This window comes from Bidens hawaiensis, unplaced genomic scaffold, assembly GCF_021521415.1.
Source record: "Bidens hawaiensis isolate Kalapana, Puna unplaced genomic scaffold, B.hawaiensis_p1.1 tig00016125_1, whole genome shotgun sequence".
NCBI classification, from domain to species: Eukaryota; Viridiplantae; Streptophyta; class Magnoliopsida; order Asterales; family Asteraceae; genus Bidens; species Bidens hawaiensis.
In genome coordinates this window covers 272,604-297,076 of record NW_027492468.1, presented here as the reverse complement: position 1 = coordinate 297,076, position 24,473 = coordinate 272,604, and the positions used below count along the sequence as shown (strand labels likewise).

General features: G+C 33.8%; 3 protein-coding genes across 3 annotated transcripts; all 3 read right to left on the bottom strand.

The window, feature by feature from the left end:
* Positions 1–6,431: 6,431 nt before the first annotated feature.
* On the bottom strand, positions 6,432–9,808 carry LOC143550665 (chromatin assembly factor 1 subunit FAS2-like). The gene is made up of 12 exons (XM_077041275.1): positions 9,683–9,808; positions 9,331–9,442; positions 8,574–8,600; positions 8,419–8,491; positions 8,187–8,290; positions 7,882–8,102; positions 7,702–7,798; positions 7,502–7,574; positions 7,342–7,430; positions 7,111–7,249; positions 6,910–7,010; positions 6,432–6,816 (listed from the first exon to the last, which is right to left on the bottom strand). The coding sequence occupies exons 1-12, from the start codon at positions 9,794–9,796 to the stop codon at positions 6,539–6,541; spliced, it is 1,428 nt and encodes a 475-aa protein (XP_076897390.1). The 5' UTR covers positions 9,797–9,808; the 3' UTR covers positions 6,432–6,538.
* A 1,023-nt stretch (positions 9,809–10,831) lies between these two features.
* LOC143550676 (uncharacterized) lies at positions 10,832–13,127 on the bottom strand. The gene is made up of 3 exons (XM_077041287.1): positions 12,932–13,127; positions 12,745–12,846; positions 10,832–11,527 (listed from the first exon to the last, which is right to left on the bottom strand). Exons 1-3 carry the CDS (start codon positions 13,125–13,127, stop codon positions 10,854–10,856), a joined length of 972 nt encoding a protein of 323 aa, XP_076897402.1. The 3' UTR covers positions 10,832–10,853.
* A 2,533-nt stretch (positions 13,128–15,660) lies between these two features.
* LOC143550664 (protein PLASTID TRANSCRIPTIONALLY ACTIVE 14-like) lies at positions 15,661–19,882 on the bottom strand. The gene is made up of 13 exons (XM_077041274.1): positions 19,814–19,882; positions 19,540–19,722; positions 18,510–18,647; positions 18,307–18,432; positions 18,110–18,238; positions 17,920–18,009; positions 17,684–17,834; positions 17,480–17,589; positions 17,348–17,419; positions 17,160–17,265; positions 16,895–17,083; positions 15,928–15,970; positions 15,661–15,799 (listed from the first exon to the last, which is right to left on the bottom strand). The coding sequence occupies exons 1-12, from the start codon at positions 19,871–19,873 to the stop codon at positions 15,939–15,941; spliced, it is 1,386 nt and encodes a 461-aa protein (XP_076897389.1). The 5' UTR covers positions 19,874–19,882; the 3' UTR covers positions 15,661–15,799; positions 15,928–15,938.
* Between the last annotated feature and the right edge of the window lie 4,591 nt (positions 19,883–24,473).

The window sequence follows — 24,473 nt, the reverse complement described above, 5'->3', positions numbered from 1 at the left end:
CATGCTTAGTTTACTCATTTCAAGTTAGCTTGTGTCTGTCTATACTCCTCCTACCATCCATTTTAAAGGTTTTTACGATCCTTACCAGTGCCCATTATTTGTAGACTACTATGCTCGATGAATGGATAACAATTGCAAACCTTTCCTCTATCTACGCGGTTTCTTAAGGTTTCCACCCTTAAAAATAAAAGGAAATGTATAAAACCCCTTCATTCCATTTGTGTATTATTTATTCAGCATCTCTCCGCCTTGAAAACTTCTAACTGTGACGGACAATGTGAAGACACTTATGATAGGTCATAGATGGTGAGTTTGTAAACTACCATGTTTGATGGGTAGATGGAATACACATGCAATAGCTTGACGGACAATGTATCAAAAATGGATCTAGACCTAAATCCTACGGCTTTCGTACATAGTACAACTTCCATACATAATCAAATAGATCGTCTTCTTTGCTTATCAGATGGTCTAACAACATACGTGTAACTCAAATTCTGTAAATAATCAAACATATCCACCAACACATACTCTTCTTCATCAATTACCATTTGATCACAACAACCCTTTATTCACTTATCTAACTAGATGGAAATTTTGATAATAGCAATAGACAAAAACAAACTGCATATTGGGCATTGGATTTGATAATGTGCTTATTTGCTTATAGCAAACCATAAAAATAGTCATCTTTTAGTGTATTATTATACCTCATAATGTAACACCTAAAATATTTGGAGATAAATAAATAATAAACATTTACTATTTAAGAGGAGAAGTTACTATTTAAGAGGATATTATTGAAGCAACAAAATTCCAAGATATAAAACACAAGGAATTTGAGTCATAAATAGTGTTAGTTAATAGGACTTTAACTAGAAAGATCAACCAAAGTTAAGATTGGAGTTGAGGATGCTTTTAGTTCTAAGATCCTATTAACAGAGGAGATCAAGAGATAAAGGTGGTTTTAATAGGGACTAACCAACTCAATATGGCGAAGTCCATATCTTCTCTTGTGGAATTATAGCCAACAATAAGAGAGATATAATAACCAAGGACGAAGATTGAAAGCCCCCTTGGAGACCAACGGTCTTTGGGCATAGACAATAGGTGCACCACAATGGAAATCGACAGCATGGTTTGGTTAAGATCGAATAGGATAACTGAATATAGCGGTGGTCATTGGTAACGATTACTGTTGGCTTGCAGAGAATCAGTGGGCGACTGACTCCATACTTCAACTGAATTCCATAGCCGTGATTGGTAGTACGTTGAGGCATCGATTTGGATTAGTTACAAAATTAGGTTAACAAGTTAAGGTGAGCTTCTCGTGAGTTTTAAAGGCTTGATCTTCTGAAGATATTTTGTTTTGGATACATGCAAAGTTGTGGTTTTAAAGATAATATTCGTGCCAGTTAAATTCTTAATTATTTCAAATGTTTTGAGGTTTGCATGCATGTTAACGTTTTGTTAGCTGTGTAGGCTGTGCAAAAATAGAACCTTGATAAGATAAAGTTCACGTCGATGGTGGAGTTAAGTCCGCTTTCGTGGTGGAGTGTATACCGTGCATTGATATGGAGTATGCACAAGGAAGCCCTTATAGGTCATGAGTTGATGATTTACATAGGTGTAAACCGTGGATCAACTATTTACATAGGTGTAACAAATATTTAAACATTTGTTATGTCTATGCAAATTGCATTATTCATGCATATATTCATTATAGATATTCTTATAGTTAATTCACATATCTTTTTTTTAACTTTCATATATGTAAGTTACATATAAATGTATAATACATATGAATTTCTCTCTTTTAAAAATTATTGTTAAATGGAGATTTTTTGGGTCTTTATGATTCAAGTGAGTTTTCAAATTATCCATTCTCTCTCTCTCTTTGAATTCAAACTTTTTGGTATTTTCCGTTTTCGGATGATATGACGGAGGTCAATCATTCGCTTCATTGCTTCCAATCTCTCTCTCACACACACGTTTTAATACTTTACAAATAGTTAATGCATTTTGTTAATAAACTAAAAGAACAAAATAATCTTTTATGCACATTCTTATCATATTTGCCATTCACATTTACCTAAATTTTAGTTATTTTAGGACAACTTATACTTTTGTCACATCATTTTTAACCCCCATATATTTGTGCTTTTTTTAATTTCAATTTTAACCAATACATCCATATGATTTTTAAACGATCATAAACTTTTTCATACATTAATATTTTTTAAAACAAAAGTTACACCTTATAAACAAGTATTTTTTTTTTTAAATTTGAGTATTGTATTGCTAAAGGTTTACGTAATTACTAATATCTGACGAACAATTCTTTAACATACGTGTGCATATTTATATTTATAGTCATAACTCACATAAATCCGATTTGCATAACAACTTTACTCTATTATTAATACGAGAAAGACAAAAAGTACTTTATAATACAAATCTGATTTATGCATGACCAAATATGCAAGACAAAAAGTCAAAAAGGCAAATATGCTCCAAAACATCCGAATATGGTTTTGTCAACTAATTACTTCTCTATATATACTTTTTCTATCGGGAAAGTCCACAAAAATGTCTAATTTTAAGTTTTTAACTAATGATTTCAATAAAGTTCTCATTTGACCAGCAACCCGTCAACGGTCAATATACTTAATAAATAATTATTAAAATGAATATTTTGATTACTAAAAAATAAATGTAAAAAATGATGATTATGTAACAATATTTCATGACGTTTTTAGTCACATATATCAAGTATATGGGACCAATTTGTCTCATATTAGTCTAATAGCACAATAATCTAATCTAACTATCTAACTATACTATTAAAATAAGACGTATTGTTCACATGACATTTTGGATGTCAAATGCACTAAGTTTTTAATCTAACGAATTTCACTTCATTGTCTATTTTGGTTTAATTAAAATTGTTCCGTTTTTACAGTTTTGAACTGAAATGATAAAATGAAAAATATGTTGGTGGTGAGAATGAAACTCACCACTTTGCTTTTAAAATGTTCATGACTTACCAACTCAATTTTGATGAATTGATGCTAACAGTCTTTTTTACTTAATAGGTATAGATTCAAATACAAATACTCCATTTTAATTTCTTTTAAAATACAAATACAAATTATTCTTAATAATCTATATATTTTAGGAAATATGCAATTACCCGTTCATTAATATTCATTATGTAATTCATATACAGTAGAAACTCTATAAAATAATATACTTGGGACCACCAAAATTTATTAATTAAAAGAGTTATTAATTAATCGATAAATTAATAATTATTAATTTATATATTAATTAATGTTTTATTAATTTATAGTAGAATACTTAGTTTACAAATACCTTTCAAGCTTCCACTTAATTATTGTATACAATGCATGTATATCAAATGAACGGACCAATTTGAAAGAAACCTTCAATCTCCCAAGTTGAATTGAAAAATGATCCAAGAAATTATTGAAAGCGTTATTGGAATTAATAAAGATGATATCGATGAAGAAGATGATGAAAGTTCTACAATGAAGCCCCCTTCGCGAAACGAAGCTATTAAAGCGGCAATCACATTGAACTTTTTCTTGTTGAGCTATGAGAAAACAACACCAGAAGTTCTTACCATGCTAAGGAAAATTAGAGACGAGATTCAAGGGGAAATTGATTTCAACAAAAGACAATTGAGTCATTTTTCAAAAAACCTTCATAAATCATTCATGTAATATGCTATATATAAGGAATTATTAATTTATATTTTATATGGGGTCTAAAGAAATTATCAAAAATGTATTATCTTATAATTTTAGCGAATTATTAATTTCGCACCCTATCCCCGAGTCGGGACCGGCAAAAAATATTATCTTAGAGAATTTATTAAATAATCGAGTATTAATTTATCGAGTTTCTACTGTATGTATATTTGACGTTTTCTATATTTTTCATCTTTACGTTACACGTGAGACTAACCTAGTAACCACTACGTAATATCACTTCCATATGTTTTCTTTAAGGCCATATTGATCCCATTCTCCTATCAATTCCTACATATTTCCACATTTTGAGTTTTTTTTTCTTTCCAAAATGGTGTTGGTGGACACAATTGTATAATATTGCCTATTGGACTACACAATTGTGTGACCTGCACCTATGCCATTTTAAACATGCAAATTAATTTGTGAGCACTTTGAAATCCAGTGTTCTTAATATCATACTTAAGCGACTAAAGTTAATGCACTTACCATACTTTACATAGCAAAGATGAAAAAAAGGGCTTGTAGGAGCCGCAATGAGAGGGTATTGGAGGGTAAGATATAGGCAAATCATAGTTTAATATCAAAAGATAGAGAGATTGCTTAAAGTAAGACCTTGACTCCAAAAAGACCAAAACCATCCCTTGACATGCAAAGTATTTTAGAACCATAAAAACATAAAGCAAAAGAAACTAAAAATATGGCATTACTAAGCTTTTAGGTCCCAGTAAAATAGTAAGAAAAATATAATAATAACATGAAAAAACTTCACAGCGAGATAAAAGACAAGAAGAATATGACATGAAAAGGCCACCGGGCCTAGACAACGCTAAAACAAAATTGTATCGGCTCTTACAAGTCTTTAACCTTAATCTTACGTCTTCATGAAGTCATGTCCTCGACCATGTCCTCCAAGAGGTGCAAGTATGACAAATCATGCCTAATATGCTTATCCCACGCCCAGTTTGGGTCTGCCTCTTCCCTTTCTATCCTCCACAATGAGAGTTTCAACAGCTCTAACTGAGGGCGTTGTGTATCTCCTCTTCACATGTTCAAACCATCTCAAACCCCTCTCTTATCTTCTCTGATACACTAGCCGCCCCTAGTCTTCCATTTAAAAAACCTAATTTTCTTATATGGTGCAACCGTGTGTGCCCACATGTCTATCTCAGAAATCGTCATCTCTGATACTCCAATTTACACACATGAGCTATTCTTGATTCATACAACATGGTCGGGCATACTACAACCATATAACATTTGCCCTTTATTACCATTGATTGGAATTTACTAATTAATTTTATTTTATTGAATGTAAGAATCATAGTTCTATTTAGAGATGAGCAAATTCGATAACAATTTGGTGCAGTCGATATCGAATCGACACCAAAGTTTTGAGTTTCGGGACCGGTATGGTACCGCTATCGGTACCGGTACAATACAGTACCGGTATTTGCCGAATTTTTACCTTCAATACCGGTACGGTACCGATCTCATACCTATCCCTAATTATATATATCAAGTTGGTGAAAATCATTTTTTTTCAATAATGAATATCATTTTATGGATATTTAAGCACTTACTAAAAATATTAAGTCTTCAATTCTAGAAATAAAGCTCTTTTTAAACCTATCACACACAAAACTTCAAATGTCCATGTAAGGTTTATTGACCTAAACTATAGGTAACCATTTGGTCATATTTAAACAGCTTAAAGTGGATGAAAGTCTTATTGACTTAATTTTCAAACCCAACCCGGTCAACTTGATTTAAGACTAATTCATATTCATGAAGCAAATATTTAACTAAACTAAATATAATAATTAAAGGGTTTTTAGCCAAACGATATCCAGGTGTGTAAAATGGTGCCCCTGCCCAATATTGAGATTCAAGTCCCGTAATAGACAATGGTGTAACATTATAAGTAGATTAGATCGTCGTTAACAAAAAAACTAAAAATAGTACACATGGCTAGTTAACACCATCTCAAGCATTGTGTGTTCATTATGTCTTATATCACAAGGAACACATTATTACCAATGTCAGCCTTCCAAAACAAAAAATGGTGCTTAACACGTTGGTGGCCATTATGGTGTTTCTTTACTTTTTGGAGTAATTTTATTGGAGTTTCATCATCTGATTGAGGTTATTGGGAATAGAAAGTAGAAACCTCTTTTAGCAACTAGCTGTTTTATCAAATAGATCACTTAAAAGGGGTTATGGAAGATATGATGAGAATAATAGGAACAACAAGTTCAGCATGGTTTAGTTCCCAGGTTCGCTCCAAATATGTTAAATCAGTTAGGTGCAGTACAGTTTGGTTCGGAACGAGGCATAACCAAAACCGAACAGTGATTTCGGTTTTCAAAAAACTGAACTGTCGGTTTATTAGTTTCGGTTAGTTATTTCAGTTTGGTTCAATTAACCAGGTTTTTGCTCGCCCCTATCAACCACAGTGCCCAGCCACTACCCCTGCCACCGGCCAGGTGGCCACTAGCAATAAACAGAGAAAGAAATGTAAGCCATCACTAAAACTCTTAAGACACACGGGATGTTAACAGGATCATGCATACCTATACATAGGATACTTGTGTACTTTGTGATGCCATACTTCAAATCCTATGACCATGAAACAAAATTATAAACCGAACTGGATTTTTATATGAAAATTCTTGTTCGGCGTCCTTACAGATTATACAGAGCAAGTGTGTTGGAAAATAATAGTTGTAAAAAACATTTCAGATTCAGTAGAAAAGAAAACTAACTTAATCAATGGCCATTGGAGTAATCCGTCTCTTAGCTGGTTTATTTGGAATCACCGTGCTTGGCGACGGTTTATTTGTAATCACCGTGCTTGGTGATGGTTGTTTTCCATCCTGTTTCTCCGTTAAATTCACCAAACCTACTTCGACTTTCTTTTCATCTGTTTCCATTTCCTGAATATCAGCATTTCTAACAGCTTCATTTTCTTTTTTGGTTTCATTACGTATTTCCAGATCATCAACTACAATTATATTCTCAGCTACTGGAACTCGTTCATCTCCTAACGAAAACAAGAAAGAAAGATATTATTATTAAACAATATGCAACAAAAGCATAAAAGGATTGCTAAACTAAAAACATATTGTAAGTGAACCTGAAAGAGAGACAGGTACTCCCAGCTCATCATTTTCAAATTCCACAAGGGTACAATAACCGTCTTGGGAAGACAGTGCCAAGAACTTGGCTGTAGGTGACCTAAATTATCCAAAATTTGGAAAAAGATAAAAATCAATTCAAAGAGAAGAACGATTTTCAACATCTAAACAAGTCAGTTATGGTTGCAAGGAAGCCTTACCATGCAATGTCAGTTATGGCTGCATAATGTAGGCCAGCTAAAACTGCTATTGGCTCAACGCCTTCGGTGTCATATACATACAAGGAATTTAATGTGGCAACCGCAAATACCAATCGATATGGGAGCTTAAAAGATGAAGCTACACAAAACCAAAGGCAACTGAAATGAGTGCGTTTTTCATTTAATTACTGGAAAAGATGGCTTTTGAGTAATAAAACTAAACCAACTTACATGTGCCTAACCCACGGAGGCTAAAGGCCTTAGGGCAGAAACGCACTGCTACAACAGCTTTATTGGCACCAGGAAGCATTAAAGCAGGCCTGTATAATCATATAGATAATATCAAGAATAAGAAATAACAAAATGGAAGATAGAATAAATGCTAACTTGCCTTGAAAGATCTTTTCTAGACAGCACATAAGCAGTGTTGACTGGTTCTGAAGTGGGTGAGAGTTTGTAAGAACCTGCACCAGAATCAAGACAAAACACATTAGTATAGACACTGAACAAAACCTGCAAATTAGCATAATGAATTTTGAAGAAAAACCGGCTCAAAAGGTAAAATAGTATTCAATATCTTGATAAACATACCAGCAGGCACAAGAAGAAATGAACCATCAGGTGACCAAGCTAATCTTCTAAAGAAAGATGGCAATGTCTCATCATGAAAGATATGGTGTTTAGCAGACTGCATGATTATCACAAGCTAACTCAGTAACGGCATTAGTGATATTAAAAAACTATAAAAGAAATTTAAGATCCATTTTTAACCTTGGATTCTTCAGCTACTTGTGGCTCAACTTTAGTAAGAACATGCTGACAAACATAATTAAGGCTAAGCTTCTCACTTCCTTTTACTTTATTTTGCGTTTTTTTGGCATATATGCGGCATGTTCTGTCTGAACTAAGCGAGGCAGCATACTTGTTTAAAGGATCCCATGCTACACCTTGAACATAGTGGAAATGACCATCTAAAATCTGATGAACAGACCCTATAATAATCAAAGATAAAATCAGATAGTAACCTAAAGTTGCATATTCATGTACTTTGCTTTAAGTTCAATCATTTTTCTAACCTTTATTAACATCCCATATGATGCATGAGTTATCAACCGATCCAGAAATTAGATATGCACCATCTGTAGACCACTCCAAGTCCAACACATCCTTTCTATGAAACCTGTCTAGCAATGATTCAACTGTGAGTACAACAGATAAACTTTGCAACTTTCACAAGAACGGTCTTCTCTTAAAAAAATTATATGAACCGACTAAATACAATCATAAACTAGAAATGAAAGGTCTTACGATAGTGTCTTCAGGACCTTCCACACTTGACCAGTGTCAGTACTGTGCTGCTTCCATATGATCATCTCACCACCTACATTTATAAGAGTTTAAACTATGTATTTATCTCTATTGGTGAAATTAATATGTCGTCAAATCAAGTTAATAATGTGTACCATCAGCGCCAGAAGCAAGAAACTCTCCTGCAAATTCCAGACGCATATAACTTCATAAGTATCAAACAGACTAAACTCCAAAGAAACAATGCAAAAGTATCTAACACGTACACTTTAATGTATGAAAATCATGAGATGACTTTATACATAGTTAAAAAGATAAGGAAAACTGGATTTTTAATAATCCCAACTTAATGTCATCAGCCGATAATAATCCCAGCTGAGAATATTCCAATCGATGGTACGAACTTTTTAAAAATTTGCCCTCATTGGACCACGTTAAAAACAACTTTAAGTTTTATCCGAATTTCAAACAAATGTTTTAGGGCTTTTGATTAGAAGGAGTGCGAGTCAATTGACGCAAAACTTATCTCGAAACGGTGCTCCAAACGGCTTAATTTTTGTTAACCAGACGTTCAAACACCCAAACTGAAGTACCATTTTGTCGTTTGGAGCACCTTTCGATGTAAGTTTTACATCAATTGACACATAACCTTCTTCCGATCAAAAGCCCTAATACATCAGTTTGAAATTCGGAAAAAACTTAACGCCGTTAATTAAGTTTTTTTAACGGAATTCCAATAAGAGTAATTTTTTTAAAAGTTCGGATGACCAGCAAGAACATCCTCAGTTGGGATTATTATCAGCCAATGACGTTAAGTCGGGATTATTAAAATCCAATTCGCCAAAAGATAATAAAGGTCAGCTAAACTATCTTCAACTATTAAAGTAACAGAAATAACGAACACTAGGATACCAGAAGGCGAAAAGCGGATAACGTTGACAGCGGATCCATGATAGGAGAGACTATTTTGATAAGTAGAAGCAGGAACCTTCTTTTCCCCTTGTTCAGAAGCAATCAGCCACAACTGCAAAATTCAAGTCCAATCAACGAAAATAACCACCACAAACATAACTTCAGACTCATCATACAAACCAAATCCATACATATATCCAAAACAATTTAATTAACTTAAAATTCAAAAGTGAATCTAATATTCTCAATTAGTAAGCGAACAAGTAGTAAGTAAGTAGCTAGCTAATACTAGTAACAATACTAATTAGGCTTCGTTCCTACAAGCCAGCATATAATATACACAGATCGAAACCTTGATGTCGAAATCGGCGCCAGCGGTGGCGAGAAGGCCAGAGACGGGGTGGAAATCAAGGGTTAGAACGGGTTTAGTGTCGTGCCAGTTGATCTGAAGTGTTCCTCCTTTCATTTTCTGCCTTTGATTTGAAAATGATGAGCAGGGGTTAGGGTTTCTTTCAGTGTATTAAAAAAATTAAAAAAGAGGATATCTAGGTGTAATATTTTGGCGGGAAACTGTACCCTTTTCGGGTCTATTTGCTTCGACTTCGAACAAACAAAAGCCAGCCGAACCCGAGTCATCAGGTCATCGATTTTACTAACCGGTCGGTTTCAGTTAAAATCATGTTTAAAGAATATGTTCTCTCATATAGACAGAACCGGCTAAAAGCACTCCCACGCTTTCTCTCCCTTCAATCACAAAACTTGTTATTGGATGTTTTTACACAAAATGCATGTTGTTGCCACATCATCCTTCTCTCTAGAAAGCGCTTCAAAACCATTTATTGCGGATGCTTTTAAAATAAACTTAGATGACATTTGTTTTTTCTTTTTTTAATGATCTAAACAATCCAATATGGACTTTTAGTTTATTAAAATAATTTCGAATGAAAGAAACCGGAATTTATAATCCATTTGTTTCATGATACAATCGTGTTTGTTGCGTAACTTTGCTAAAGAAGTCGAAATGTGATCGCGACAGTTGTGGCGACGACAAGATGGTGGTGGTGGTGGTGGTGGCATCTACAAAGAACCAAAGGTTGTGGCAGCTGGCAACATTGTTGATCTATTATAATTAGAGCCAGGTCAATAGTTTCCCGGAGTGCAAGTGCTCTGCATGCTGATATACCTTAGGAAGAACTCCATAGCCTGATTTGAGTCAAACTCAAGGTGAACTTGTTTAGTAAAGTAGTTCGAGTCAAATATTCATATAATAAGTTAGATTGACTAACCAGATTAAACTTCAGGCTATAACAATAACTAAAGCCATAATATAAAAAGACCGCATAAACTAGATCCCAAAAATATATAAAGTAAATGTTCTCAGTTCATTCTTGAAGCTTTTACCGTTTTCATATTCACACCAAACCGCAAAACACCCAAAATAAAATAAAAATGGAGCTTTCAGATTCAAGAAAGTAAGAAGAATACACAAGAAGTGAAGTTAAAACAGAGAACCAAAAACCCTACTACAAAATATTGGGAACCTGTGAATCCAACCTGTGCTGCAACTCCTTCACCTTCAACGAAAGCTCTGATTTCTGCTCCTTGTAATTCTGAAGTAAATAATCTTTCCCTTCTATCAACTCCTTCAACTCCCCTACTTCCTTTTTCAAAATCTCCATTTTATCAACCTCGTTTCCACCATCAATGTCTACATACCCGTTTGAGTTTACATAAGTGGGGCCCGGCTGTCCTACACAGATATCTGCAATTGCCTTTCTTAGCCTCTGAATCTCCCTCTCCGAATCAAAAAGATCCCGGTTTGCAGTTTCCAAGAGGGATTGCAGATGGTCTGAATGGGAACGTTGGGTAGTTACAGAATTCTGCAGCTCTGCAATCTGATCTTGCATTTCAAGAATCATGTCGTCTCGTCTTTTTAACTGTTGTCTTAGTTTTTGAATTACTTCTCGTTTGCTGAAAATGTCTGAACCTGATTCAGAGACGCATGGAGAATCAGAGCCATTTGAGTGGTGAAATGGCTTTTGTGGTAGTTCGAGTCGGTCTGGTGAAGTGGCCCATAGTACACCACTCTCTTTGTTGTATACTGGAGCGGACACAGTCACTAATGGGAGTGTCATTTCACGTTCTGTATGCAACTGACCATTGTGTTGTGGCTTGGTCTCTGTGTCACCTTCTGTTCCTGTTTAAAGAAAAAGATTATGATACACTAGAAGATTTGAAATAATAATATCAAAGATATTTCATTTGGTACAGAAATAACTAAGTTGGTAAAACAGGCAAAAATTCTATAAGCTAGCTTATGTAGCATGACTCCTTTGATTGTTGGCAGCATACAGTTTGCGTTTACAAGTCTTTTGGGGCAGTTATTCATGATGTCTGTAAAAGCAATCATTTCTAGACCGTCCCCCGGTGTTCAAACACCTTTGTACAACAGAGTGATCATGATCTAAACTTTCATGGTTGTCGGAATCAGGCTTCGATGCCTTGCAGGTTGGATCTGCTCCTTTCCTATTATTACCTGGAACTGCAGCATAAAGGAAGCCCTTAGAAGTCATGAGAGACTGGGGTCTTTGCACAACCCTCCGTCGGTCATGTAAGTCTTAGTATATAAGAGCATATAACAACCATGCATACATGTGTATATAGATAGTATCTAGAGAGAGAAAGTAGTGAGGGAAATGTGGATAGTAAGTATGGTGGAACCCTCTTGTTGGGGGGGACTTGGCTTCCACCTGACTTACTCTCCACCTCTCCCTAACTACTCTCACTCTTCGTATACTATTTATACACATATGCATACCTGCTATACACTCATATATATCAAAACTAACTTGACCGTTAAAGTGTGATGCAGAGACCACGCCACTAACCCCCTTTTAACAGGTTTCCTTTATATTGCAGTTCCTGGCAACAACCAAGGATGAATAAATCCAGCTCACATTGCTTCGAAGCCTAAATCGAATATGACAAAAGTGAAAGGTTAGATCAAGCGGATCCGGTTGCACAAAAGTATTTGGACGACTACTCTGAACCATCTAGAAATACCTGTCTCTACATCATCATAGAATATGGCATTCCACTAGAGTATTATCAGCTACTTTAGTGAATTACCTTGGTATGGTTTAAATGCTTGGAGAATATGTCTTTTCCAAGCTATTGCTTGTTTTATCAAATGAAAACTACTGGCTCTCATGCTTTTGCGTTTGAATAAATAGACTGCTTCTGTGATTACTAGTTTTAGATTATTAGCTTCATATCAACCGCGACAAACCTGATTATCTAAGTGTAGAATAAATTAGGCTTACTTTTAAGGCTAATTTGACAATTATTGAATATCACATAAATCACTTTCAAAACACATATGCAAACACCCAATGAACCTAAAAAATTTCATACCTGAAACACAATTAAAGCATCCATCATCCTGTTCAAAACAATACAAGTGTGAATGTGAACCACAATTTCCCAGCCTCTTTCTGACCGTAGGTTTCCCATTTCCTACATTTTAACAAACTTGAAAAATTAGCATATTACAAAGTACAGACCAACATAAATCCATTTGACAGCTTAAACCTTAAAACACCTTTTAAACCATTACTACTACTTTGTGGCTGCTTTGAGTCCAAGACCTGCTTGAGCCTATAACCAAGACGAACCGATAGCGTACTCAATAAAGCACCACCTGCTATGAGAATCCAGTTTGGCCCTTGACCTTGACCCTGACCTTGAAACTTTCTACCCCTTTGTGTGCCCAACATCTCATTGGTATTCGGTTTCATTTTTAAGTTTTACTCATATAATGCATGAAATTGCGTTCATCAGCTATAACCTACAATCAAGCTGCCTCATAGCGTCAGTTCAAATAATACAATCAACATTATAAGTGTCATATGTCAACAGAACAAGTAACACTGTAACAGTAACAAAAGAAACAAAATAAGCGCTTAAAACGACATAATAAAAACGCACTAAATGCATCTCAAATCCAACTTACAGCACACAAAATAACCCCTAACTAAGTGACAGCAAACTATGCAATTGAATCTATAATGTTATACAAGTAGTCAAGTACCAATGTCAAATCATTTAACATACTTTAATAAACAAATATCAGTTATATCTTATAGAGAGACAAGTGGAATATATTGTACAATGTAATATGCTTCTGCTTATGCTAGTCACTTCAATAGATCCTAATTCAACCCTAAACTAAAATCCAAAAGAGAATATACCTCAAAACTTTACCAAAATGAAATTAAATACAAAACCTAAATCCACACACACAAACTCAACAAAATTGAAGCTCAATCACAATAAATTTACATAAAATATTGCCAAATTAAGGCGAAACTAACCGAGTACCTGAGAAATCATACAACAAATCACAAGAGTATAGTACAATTACGAGCTCAACACACATACACAGCAACAGCAAATCGTAACAGTATCGGTGTACGGTGAGTGCAAAATTAGGGTTAGTGAGAAACAGACGTATGTGAAATAGGTAGAAAGAAAAAGGAAAAGTGGAAGTATTGTGGCGGACAAAAGTAATAGGAGAAAGACAGATAATAAATATGCGTTCACCGAGTAATATAACACATGGAGACATTATATTATATTATAGTAATGGCTGGAATTAGTCTGTTATTATTATACACACACCTGACCTGACGATGAAGAGAAAGCCAGCCGGAGAATCAATTAGCCGGTGACGGTAATCGGAGGCGGCTGAAAGTAGCGGCGGAGGAGAGTTTACGCCGTATGTCGTTACCACGAAACCGTCATTTTTATAAAATGGTGCAAGCAAGCGTTTTTTGTACCTGTTGTTGTTAGTTAGGTAAATCACACAAACTGATTGGGTTTTAATTGTTTTATATCATTTTAAAACATGCATCATGACAGATAATAATTTTATCTTTAAAAATTCATATTAACGGGCTAACTTTTCGACTATTTTTCTCTCAATAGATCTCCGTTGAAAACCACTTAACCGAATCTCAAACCGTGTTTTAGGGTTTTTTATCGGAAGAAAGATACGAGTCGACTGATGTAAAACTTATCTCGAAACGGTGATTCAAGTGGCTTCATTTTTGTTAGTTGGAAATTCAAACACCCAAATTGAAATACTGTTTCGTCGTTTGGAAAAACGTTTTCGAGATAAGTTTTACGTCAGTCGGCTCGTATCTTTCTTCCCATCAAAAGCCATAATACATCGGTTTGAAATTTGGAAAAAAAACTTATTAGCGTTAAGTTTTTTTAATGGATGTCTATTGAGAGAAAAATAGTCGAAATATTGGACCGTTTGCAGGGATTTTTAAAAGTGGGATGATAATCCGTCCATATATAAAATGTGTGACTATTTATTTTCAATTTACCTTCTTAAAAATAAGTGCATTTTATAAAGTTTGAATGTGTTGTGTGATAAAATGGTGTGATTGTCATATCTTACACGAGACGGATATATGTCTAAACACATTTAGATGGTACAGATAATACCAGATATGTCATGATGTAGATATGTACATAATAAATTGATGTAAGTAAATTAACTATCAATACAAATAATACTCATCCTTATAAAACATGTGTCTCGTGCTCGTTACTTCCTATGCTCTTTTATACAAAAATAACTTTGTATGAAAATTGACCCATATGTGGCTTGGTTTATTCAAACAAATATATGTTTGTTACAAAATAACATTTTACATTGTATGATAAAATTTTTAAAATGCATCATAGTTGCTAAATAGTTAAAAGCTAATAGTTAGATCATTATAAAATTTATAGTTTTCAGAGTGATAAAAAAAAATTTATTTTTAATTTGAATTTTATACAAACGTCTACAAATAATTGCATTTAACATATTTTGTCAAAAGAAAGGTTTCATTAAAGTCTTAACCAAGCTGACTTGGCATGTTTACTTATGCAGCTAAATGTTTGGAGATTACATCTATTTAAAATATGTTAAATCAACTACTTTTGCATACCCTTCAGAAGAATTAATTAAGATTAAATCCTATAAGTATATCTTTGCGGTCGTGAATTGATGAAACCAGGTATGATAAAACCAATGACCCATTTTTATATGTGGGGTGGATAGGTGGGTCCTTGGGTATCCGTGGACACCGCTCGAGGTCTCAAGAGACGACCCATGACGGTAAGGTATCATACCATGGATTTAAAGAGAAAGATACCATGTATAAAGTGCAAGAATCACACTTACCATAAGTAACCATTGAATCAAATAAAAAAAGGAAAAGCGAGAGAAATCTATGTTTAAACACTATTCTCGGTTTACTTTAACCCAACAAAAGAACCATCTAGGGGCCCTCTAGCCATTCTGTCCTACACACACCACAATACTAAACTGCTCTAAAACAATATCCTATCTTGATATATATCCAAAGCTTCTATAACTTTCTCCACAAACAACTTCCTGTGCAACCTATACCTGCATTTACAATCACACATTTCACATAACTAATATCAAGGTCCAAACTTTTAGTAGAAAGTCATAAATTATAACTTTACGAAACGTTTATCGAATAAAGACGAGAAACTGAATAGATTGAGACGTACTTGATTGCAGCCTAACGGGTCCAGCTCATTTCTGGTGTTGAATCTACAAACGGGAGCAAAATTGCATTTAAGAAATTTGTTAATTAAAATGTCGGTATATGAAAAAAAGAAACGAGTAAACTCCGGTTTTCGTCTATGTGGTTTGTCCAAATGTGCGATTTTAGTCTAATAGTTTCAAATTTGTGATTTTCGTCCCTGTGGTTTTATTTCACTTGCAATTAAACCCGAATTCATTAACCCCCATTAAGTCTGGTTGTTAAACCCATCAACGTGCCCCTCACGTGTGTGCAGTTTTGTCCTTTTTCTCCCCAAATAAACCCCAGTCCTAATTCACAAGCCCCCTCACGTGAGGGGCAGGGGTGTATTTGGGGGAAAAAGGACAAAACCGCCCTTCACGTGAAGGGCACGCTGATGGGTTTAACGACCAGACTTAACGGGATTAGTGAATTCGGGTTTAAGCAAGTGAAATGAAACCACATCATCATCATCATCGTACTCAGTATATCCCACCAATAGCAAAGCTATGGTAGGGTCTGAGGAGGGTAAGATGTAGACAGCCTTACCTCTACCCCATAAGGATAGAGAGGCTGCTTCCGGTGAGACCCCCGGCTCGATAGTAGTTTTGCATCAAGCCTTGGACATAAGGCACATAGCACTCAATCATCGGGACACCGGCTGATCGGTGCATGTACCCTTGTCTTTCGGCTATCAACGCCACTACATGATGCCTGATTAACCGTCCGTCACTTTTAACGTTATTTTCACGAGATTAGTAAAATAACGTCAAAATTAGTGCAATTTCACTTTTGCCCACCCGAGGGTTCACACATATATACATCATATGTGCGCACCGCAAGCACATGGACGAAAATTGCAAATTTGAAACTATTTGACTAAAACCGCAGATTTGGACAAACCACAAGGACAAAAACCGTAGTTCACTCTAAAGAAATAAAAAAAATGTTACCTAGGATATTCTGGTCTTGCTTTGAAGTAGTACTATATTGTGCTAGAATTTGTTGGCATTCTTCTTGTAGGGTTTTAACAGCTTTTATCTCTAAGCTCGGGATTGGAGGGATATCGCCTTCTGACCATGTGGGCAATGTTCTTGCAGCTGCTAAAACAGCCCCGTCTACAAAACCATCTCCTTCTTTTCCTAATTTAGATAAGTAATTAAGAAATACATTATGCAAATTAAAGGTATGAACAAAAGTTAGTGATGAAAATTATACCATTGTGATAATAATCTTCATAAGAACCAGATATGTTGAAGACTGACAAAAATGAATCTAAATGGATCTTTGCATCTCCAGAAAATGGAAGCACGTCCCAAGGATTCTGCAGATGATAATAATATGTTTTTTATAAATATTTAGCATATAAGAAAATAAAGAAATGGGACTAGTTTAGCGGGAATTACCGAAAGTAATGAAAAGCCATATCTTTGCATAAGCATATTGTTCTGCTCGCCCCTCATGTAATTCACAGTCATCTGAAAAAATAACGACTTTGTTAAACATGTCTTACTCAACATCATGATTCAATGATTTACCTCTTCGCCCTTTTTAATCCGTTGTCCAGCATTTGTCATCACCTCAAACATGCGATCCCTGAATCGCCAATGGAAAAAGCAATTTGGCTGACAAGAATGGTTTAGCATATCTGCAACATGACCACATATAATTACTGTTATGTCTTGTTTAGAATGAAACGTTTTCAATTGAGATAAAAAGGAATTAAAAATGTATAAAATTACCAGCATAAGGTGCAAACATATTTGCATCCTGAACTAATGACCCGACTCTTATACGAAAGTTAATATGTCGAGTTTGTGCCATACTAACTGCCCAAATAAACCTCTCGGGATCTCGAGCAAGCCGCTTTACTTTCAAGGGCATAGCAGAGTGCTGTGAAAAGATAAATATTAAAATAAAAAGTAACTCTTTGAAATTAACATCAAGAAATGTGATGAAAAATGTCACATAATAATACCCAATTCTTTTCCCAAAATTCTAGGGCTCGTGCTTTCTGTTTTCTCATAGTTGAAGCAAGTTTCTCATCATGCAGCTCGTTCAGATCATCCTGCAACATGCCAATAGATTGCGTTAAGGAGTTGACTGTTCGACTTAAACATATTATATGTTAAAAGCATTAATTTGGCATATATATATATATATACAACCTCTGTAGCTAGAAGCAAGCTAGTGCACTCCTCAACACTAGGCAAAAAATCACCATACAGTTGCCAAAAATTCTTGTCATGATCAAACGCATATAAAAGAAGACACGCCATTCTGAGGTCCCAGTCTGTCTGCCAAAAAACCAAAACTCAATTCAAGAAAAATGAAATAGAGGAATATACAGAAAATAAGTGAGTACCTCTGGATGTGTTGCGTTAATAATATCAAATATTGGATGCCCGACTGGTATGATGTCGGGAAAGAACATCCATGGTGTTTTCTGGCTTATGGTTAACATCAACTCCAATGGTATCTCCATGACCACCTAATAAACAAAGCAGAAATCGTTCATTTGTCACACAAATTCAACAAAGTTAGGATAAAAATGTATAAATGATTCACCTTGGCACGCCGACTAGGTTCAATATCTTTCGAGGCGTAGACTCCAAATCCATTTGGGCCTTCCCTGAATTCCACTCCATATGCTCTCATACTTCTAACAAATCCCATTTTATAAAATTCAGGATCTGCAAGCTCCAACTGTTTGATAGTATATTCATAATTCAATTAGTATAGAAGAATGTGCAAGATTCAATTCGTTACAACCACTGATTATGGATTAACTGTCTCACTAGAACTGGCAATTGTTCACAGCAACATTAAGTAACATTGTAACCTAAAAAGCTAAAAACTGTGATTATAAAAGAGGGCAAAACTTAAATGTAAATGACAAAGTTTATGGACTTGTGTTTAGATTTTAGAAACTATTAATAAAAGGAAAGAAGAATGGAAGTGAATTTAGTGCAAATATATGGTCAGCTTAACTAATGTAAACGAACCGATCCGAACAAGGCCTTGTTAATGTTCACCCGTTAAGCTTTTATCGGACAAGCAAACGGTTCACGAACACCTAACCAAACGAAATTTCTTGTTCGTGTTCGTTCATTAAGGAAATGAACTTGTTCGTGAACGGTTCACGAGCACAAACGAACACAAACAATGTTTTATTTCATTTTGACTAACCGAGAATGGTCAGTGTCAACGGTTCGGTTCGGCTACCAAATTTGTGTTGGAGTCTCTCTTAACACTCATATGTTAGTTTTACATATAAATTAATCACAAAATACTCATACATATTTTTTTTTATAGTTTATAAAATTTTGCTTAAATCTATACGACAAGATTAGAAAAGTCAATAAAAAAATATAAAAACCTTTAATGAACATATCAAGCGTTCATGAAGAAATTGAACGAGCATGGCCTCTGTTCGTGTTTGTTCATTTAATTAATCAAATGAAATTCCTTGTTCATTTATTAGGCAGTTCGCCGAACATTTAATAAACAATCATGTTCGTTCATTTAATTAGCAATCGGTTTGTCTACAGCCCTACCTACAATACCTCCAACAGTAAAACAACAACAATTATTTTACCTTGGAAGCCGGTGTGTCTTCTGGTTGAGTTTCAGTTTGAAAGAAGGGAAAAGCAGTCTCTATATTAATATTAATATTATTATTATCAACTGCTACTCTAGCTTTAACTTTAATATTATTCCTACACTTATCCGTCAAATTGGGTTTTGTTGCCGTCAACCCATTCTTCAAATTCTTCCTTAACTGCTTCAATTCCAATAATTTAAACCGAAATTCAAACTTATATTGATAAATTCATGTATGAATAAAAGTGAGATAAACTGAGAAACAAAACCTGGTAGTTGGTGATGAAGAGATGAATGAATTGCTGAAGCAGAATTGAAGATGATGTCATTGTTGTTGAAGATGTGTGTAATAAAGTTCAAATATCTTCAAATTGTTGTTGCTTTCATTTTATTGTTAGTGTTTCAAAGGGGCAAAGGATGAAGGTGTTATGTTATCCGTTTAGCTGTGGTTCGGCAAATAATAGGAATTTAGTTTAAAAAGTTTGTATTTTACATATAGACCATCCACGTTTCTCAATTCTTACCAATTACATCCAAATTACTAACTTCGTTAAATTGAATCATTAACTCAGAGATAGACATGTCTTTTCACTATTTCTTTATTACATGAGTAAAGTGCCAAAATCGTCCTTGAAATTTGGTCACATTTGCTAATTTCGTCCAAAAATATTTTTTTTCGCAATTATACCCTCGATGTTTCCCAACATTTGCCAATTTCGTCAAATTTGTTAACTTGGTCTAAATTTAACGTTAACTCAGGGGTGTTACTGTCCTTTTACATATTTGTTTACATTGTTATTATATTAAGCTGAGCTAAACCCTTTATATGACTACAAGTGAAGAAGAATAAATAAACTGATAATGTATTGAATTCAAACATAGGAATCGTGAAATGTTATATATGTCATCAAACAAACACATAATAACAATACTGTAAACAAACTTGTAAGAGGACAGTAACACACATAAGTTAATGTTGAATTTAGACCGATTTAACAACTTGGACGAAATTGGCAACAGTTGGGAAAAATCGATGGTCTACTTGCGAAAAAAAATATTTTTGGACAAAATTCGCAAATATGACCAAACCTCAGGGACGATTTTGGCACTTTACTCATATAATAAAGAAATAGTGAAAAGACATGTCTACCCCTGACTTAACGATTAAATTTAACGAGGTTAGTGATTTGGATGTAATTGGCAACAATTGAGAAACGTGGAGGGTCCATATGCAAAAAATAAACTTTTTGGACTAAATTCGCATTATTTGCCAAACCACAAGGACGAAAATGACACTTTACTCAGTTATACACGACTAGTATAACTCCTTTTCCGTCAGTTTTCATTTATTTGTATTGTATAGCCCCTATACAATTCGTATACCATCTATGCGGCTCGGATAGACCATAAAATAATTATAAATATCTGGTTAAAGTACGGCTCGTATAGACCGTCTATACGACTCGTATACCATCATCTTGTTTTCAAGAAGTACTACCACACTAAAAGGCTATTCCCGAGTCGAGCTCGAAATTAAACAAGGTTGCTTAGCTAGGCTCGAGCTTGGTTTTAAAGTTAAACGAGCCTAAGATCAAGCCAACGGGCCAAGCTATGACTCGAGCCGAGATTGGGACAAGTTTGACTTGGTTACAAAAATAAACCAACTCCGCTTAAGTTGTTTCAAATCGAAATATATTAGATTTAAGCAATTACAAAACCCAATTTTGGTTCATACATAAATTCATCAATAAAAGTTTGATGTTCATTTGGACCTCTAAAGTATTGCTAAATTCTATACAGACATCAATGCATCATCTTATTTTATAGAATTATTAAACAGTTGAAATTATGTTGGAAATTGTTGAAAGGATGTGGATTAGGGCTGTAAACGAACCGAACGAACACGAACAAGGCCTTGTTCATGTTCGTTTGTTAAGAAAATAATGTGTTTACGAACGGTTCATGAACACTTACCGAACGAGATTTTGTGTTCGTGTTCGTTCTTTAAAGAAATTAATGTGTACACAAACGGTTCACAAACATAAATAAAATCGGCGGAGCATAGAGATTGAGACCGATGTATTCATCAATGTGAATAATGACAACCTGTAAATGAATCGAATGAACATAAACAAGGGCATGCTCGTGTTCGTTTATTTAACTTTAAAAGAACATGGACACTTAATCGAAAAAATATTTATGTTCATGTTCGTTTATTTAAAAACGGACATTTATGTCGTTTGTTTAAAATCTAAATATACATAATTGAACAAAGATAAACGAACATACATGAATAAATGTAAATGAACACAAACAAACATAAACGAACTTAAATGAAAACACTTATAAATGAACACAAATTAAATATAAAACCTTTAATCAAATGACATATCTAGATAATATTTAATTATGTTCTATTAATACATAAACGAACATAAACAAACAGACATAAATGAACGAACAGAACATGTGTTCATGTTCGTCGTTTAATTAAACAAACACAATTTTTTTTGTTCATGCTCGTTCGCTTATTAAATAAACGAACTTCCTGTCGAACGGTTTACGAATAGTTTATCGAACGTTCGGTTCATTTATAGGCCTAGTGTGAATCATTTAAACCAAGCTAAATTGGCCAGTTAGATTGGGTTGTGTGTGAAATGATTTAGGTTACTGTCTGAAAAAAAAAGTGATTTCATGGTTCAATTTAAAGTGTGGACCAACTAAAATATTGAAAAAAAAAATTACAGAAATTTATGAAAACAAAAATTGATAATTTAATTTGACCATTTGATTAGGACTTGTTGCCTTCATCCCCTCCTCTACCACGCTTTTCTCCTTTCCTTGAGAAAGACTCAATGTAGCAACAAGCGGACCTAGATTCCTTGTTAACCATGTAAGAATAAAGATATGGATATATATATATATTTATGTATGGCCATCATTATCATTTATATAATAATAGATCAAAATAATTAAATTATACCTTATTAATATATTAAGCTAGGTAATTGTTGATGGACCATATTACCGTTTCTTGCTAATCAAGGGTTTCCCCTTGGGTGTATATAAATATATGGAAGAGATTAATTAACATCATAAGAAAAACTTAACTCTCACATTAAGAAATTCGTGACCCCTATATCTCTCCATAATTCGGTTTCCTCGAGAACCTTAATCCCCATCACTAATATACATCCTAAAGGGGAACTCGACCAAGCTGACAATCATGTCGTCTAGAGCATTCTCATCAGTCGTGGCTACTCTCTTTGCTGTAACAAGTATGTTTTAGTTATAGGTTTATCATAAAATTCATGGTTTCTATTACATGCGTGAATAACTGATCAACATGTGGTATTAGAGCGATGTTGATTAATCAGTTCTTTATGTTTTCCCTAAATCTGGATCTAAACCGGAAGACAATAAACCCTATTTTTTTTTTTATTATTATCATTAACCTTTTGAACTTATTGAAATCTGGTTATATATAAACTGTTTAAAAACAATCTTATAACCAATTTCACATTAAAAACCTGTTAAAATTTTGTGTGTTTTTTTTTCCGGTGGTGTTCTTCGTGTTCATCATGGGTTTTTTCGAAAATGTTACATATTTTGGTTAAAATTCGGATTATGATTGTGTTTTTCCTAAAATAATTGAATAAACAAATCTTCAAAGATTTTAAATTTTGAATAATTATGGAAAATATAAATTTCAAAATTAAAACAAATCTTGGAGATAAAATTAATCTCTAAAGAATTTGAACCAAAATATGTTTACCCAAAATAATTTGGATTTGGGTACCACCGAAATCTTGGTTAAAACCAAGATCTCATTAAAAAAAACCCGAGATCTCATTAAAACCGAAATCTTGGTTAAAACCGAGATCTCATTAAAAACCGAGATCTCATTAAAAACCGAAAACCCAATAAAAACCAAAAACTCAAGTGTTAACCGAGAACTCATAATTTCCGCGATCTCATAAAGCCGAAAACTTCAAGTGTTAACAAAGAACTCATAATTTCAGAGATCTCATAAAACCGAAAACACGGAAATATAAATATATATTAATTAATTTTACAAAACATAGAAAGGCTTAAACTTGAATAAATTGTTGATGTAAACTTCTGCCTAAAGGTGATGCATTACATCTAACATATTATTCAAGTCTTGATACAAGCTATTAATTAATTAATGTTTTGTAAGACACTTAAAATATAAATATATATTGATTAATTTTACAAAACATAGAAAGGCTTAAACTTGAATAAATTGTTAATGTAAACTTCTGCCCAAAGGTGATGCATTACATCTAGCATATCAATCAAGTCTTAATATAAGCCGTGTTAGTTTAGCCTAACATGATTTAAATGTATCCCTTCTACCCAAATGTGATGAGTTACATTTAAATCAAGCAAACTAACTTGTGCATAATTAAATAAATTTTAATTATGCCCAAAGGTGATTTATTTTTTATTTAAGTAGAATTTTTAATTTAATTTGTCTATTAGTTTGATGTTAATAATAGACATATCACATCTTCAATAAAATATAATGATCTTCACATTAATGATTCTTCATTAATCTAACGATCATAAAATTTATACTGTCTTGCTTTAATATCCATTACATTATTTACTATAATTTTCTTCCTAGAAATTACTCTCATCCAAAACATCCACTATAATCTTAAAACACAATAGTAGTTTGCCTCATAAAAGGTTTCAATAACATTTAACTCTTCTCAGTTTTATTTATCTCTTAAGACATGATATGATTATCTTACTGCTCTTTGTAAGAACAATTATTCTATTGAAAACTAGAGCATAACATATGGAATGAGTTAAACATAATGTCGCTTATGATAATCAAGGACTTATTTAAATAAATGCTATCACAAAAGTTATTCCAGATTTAGTCTTTTCTAAGACTAA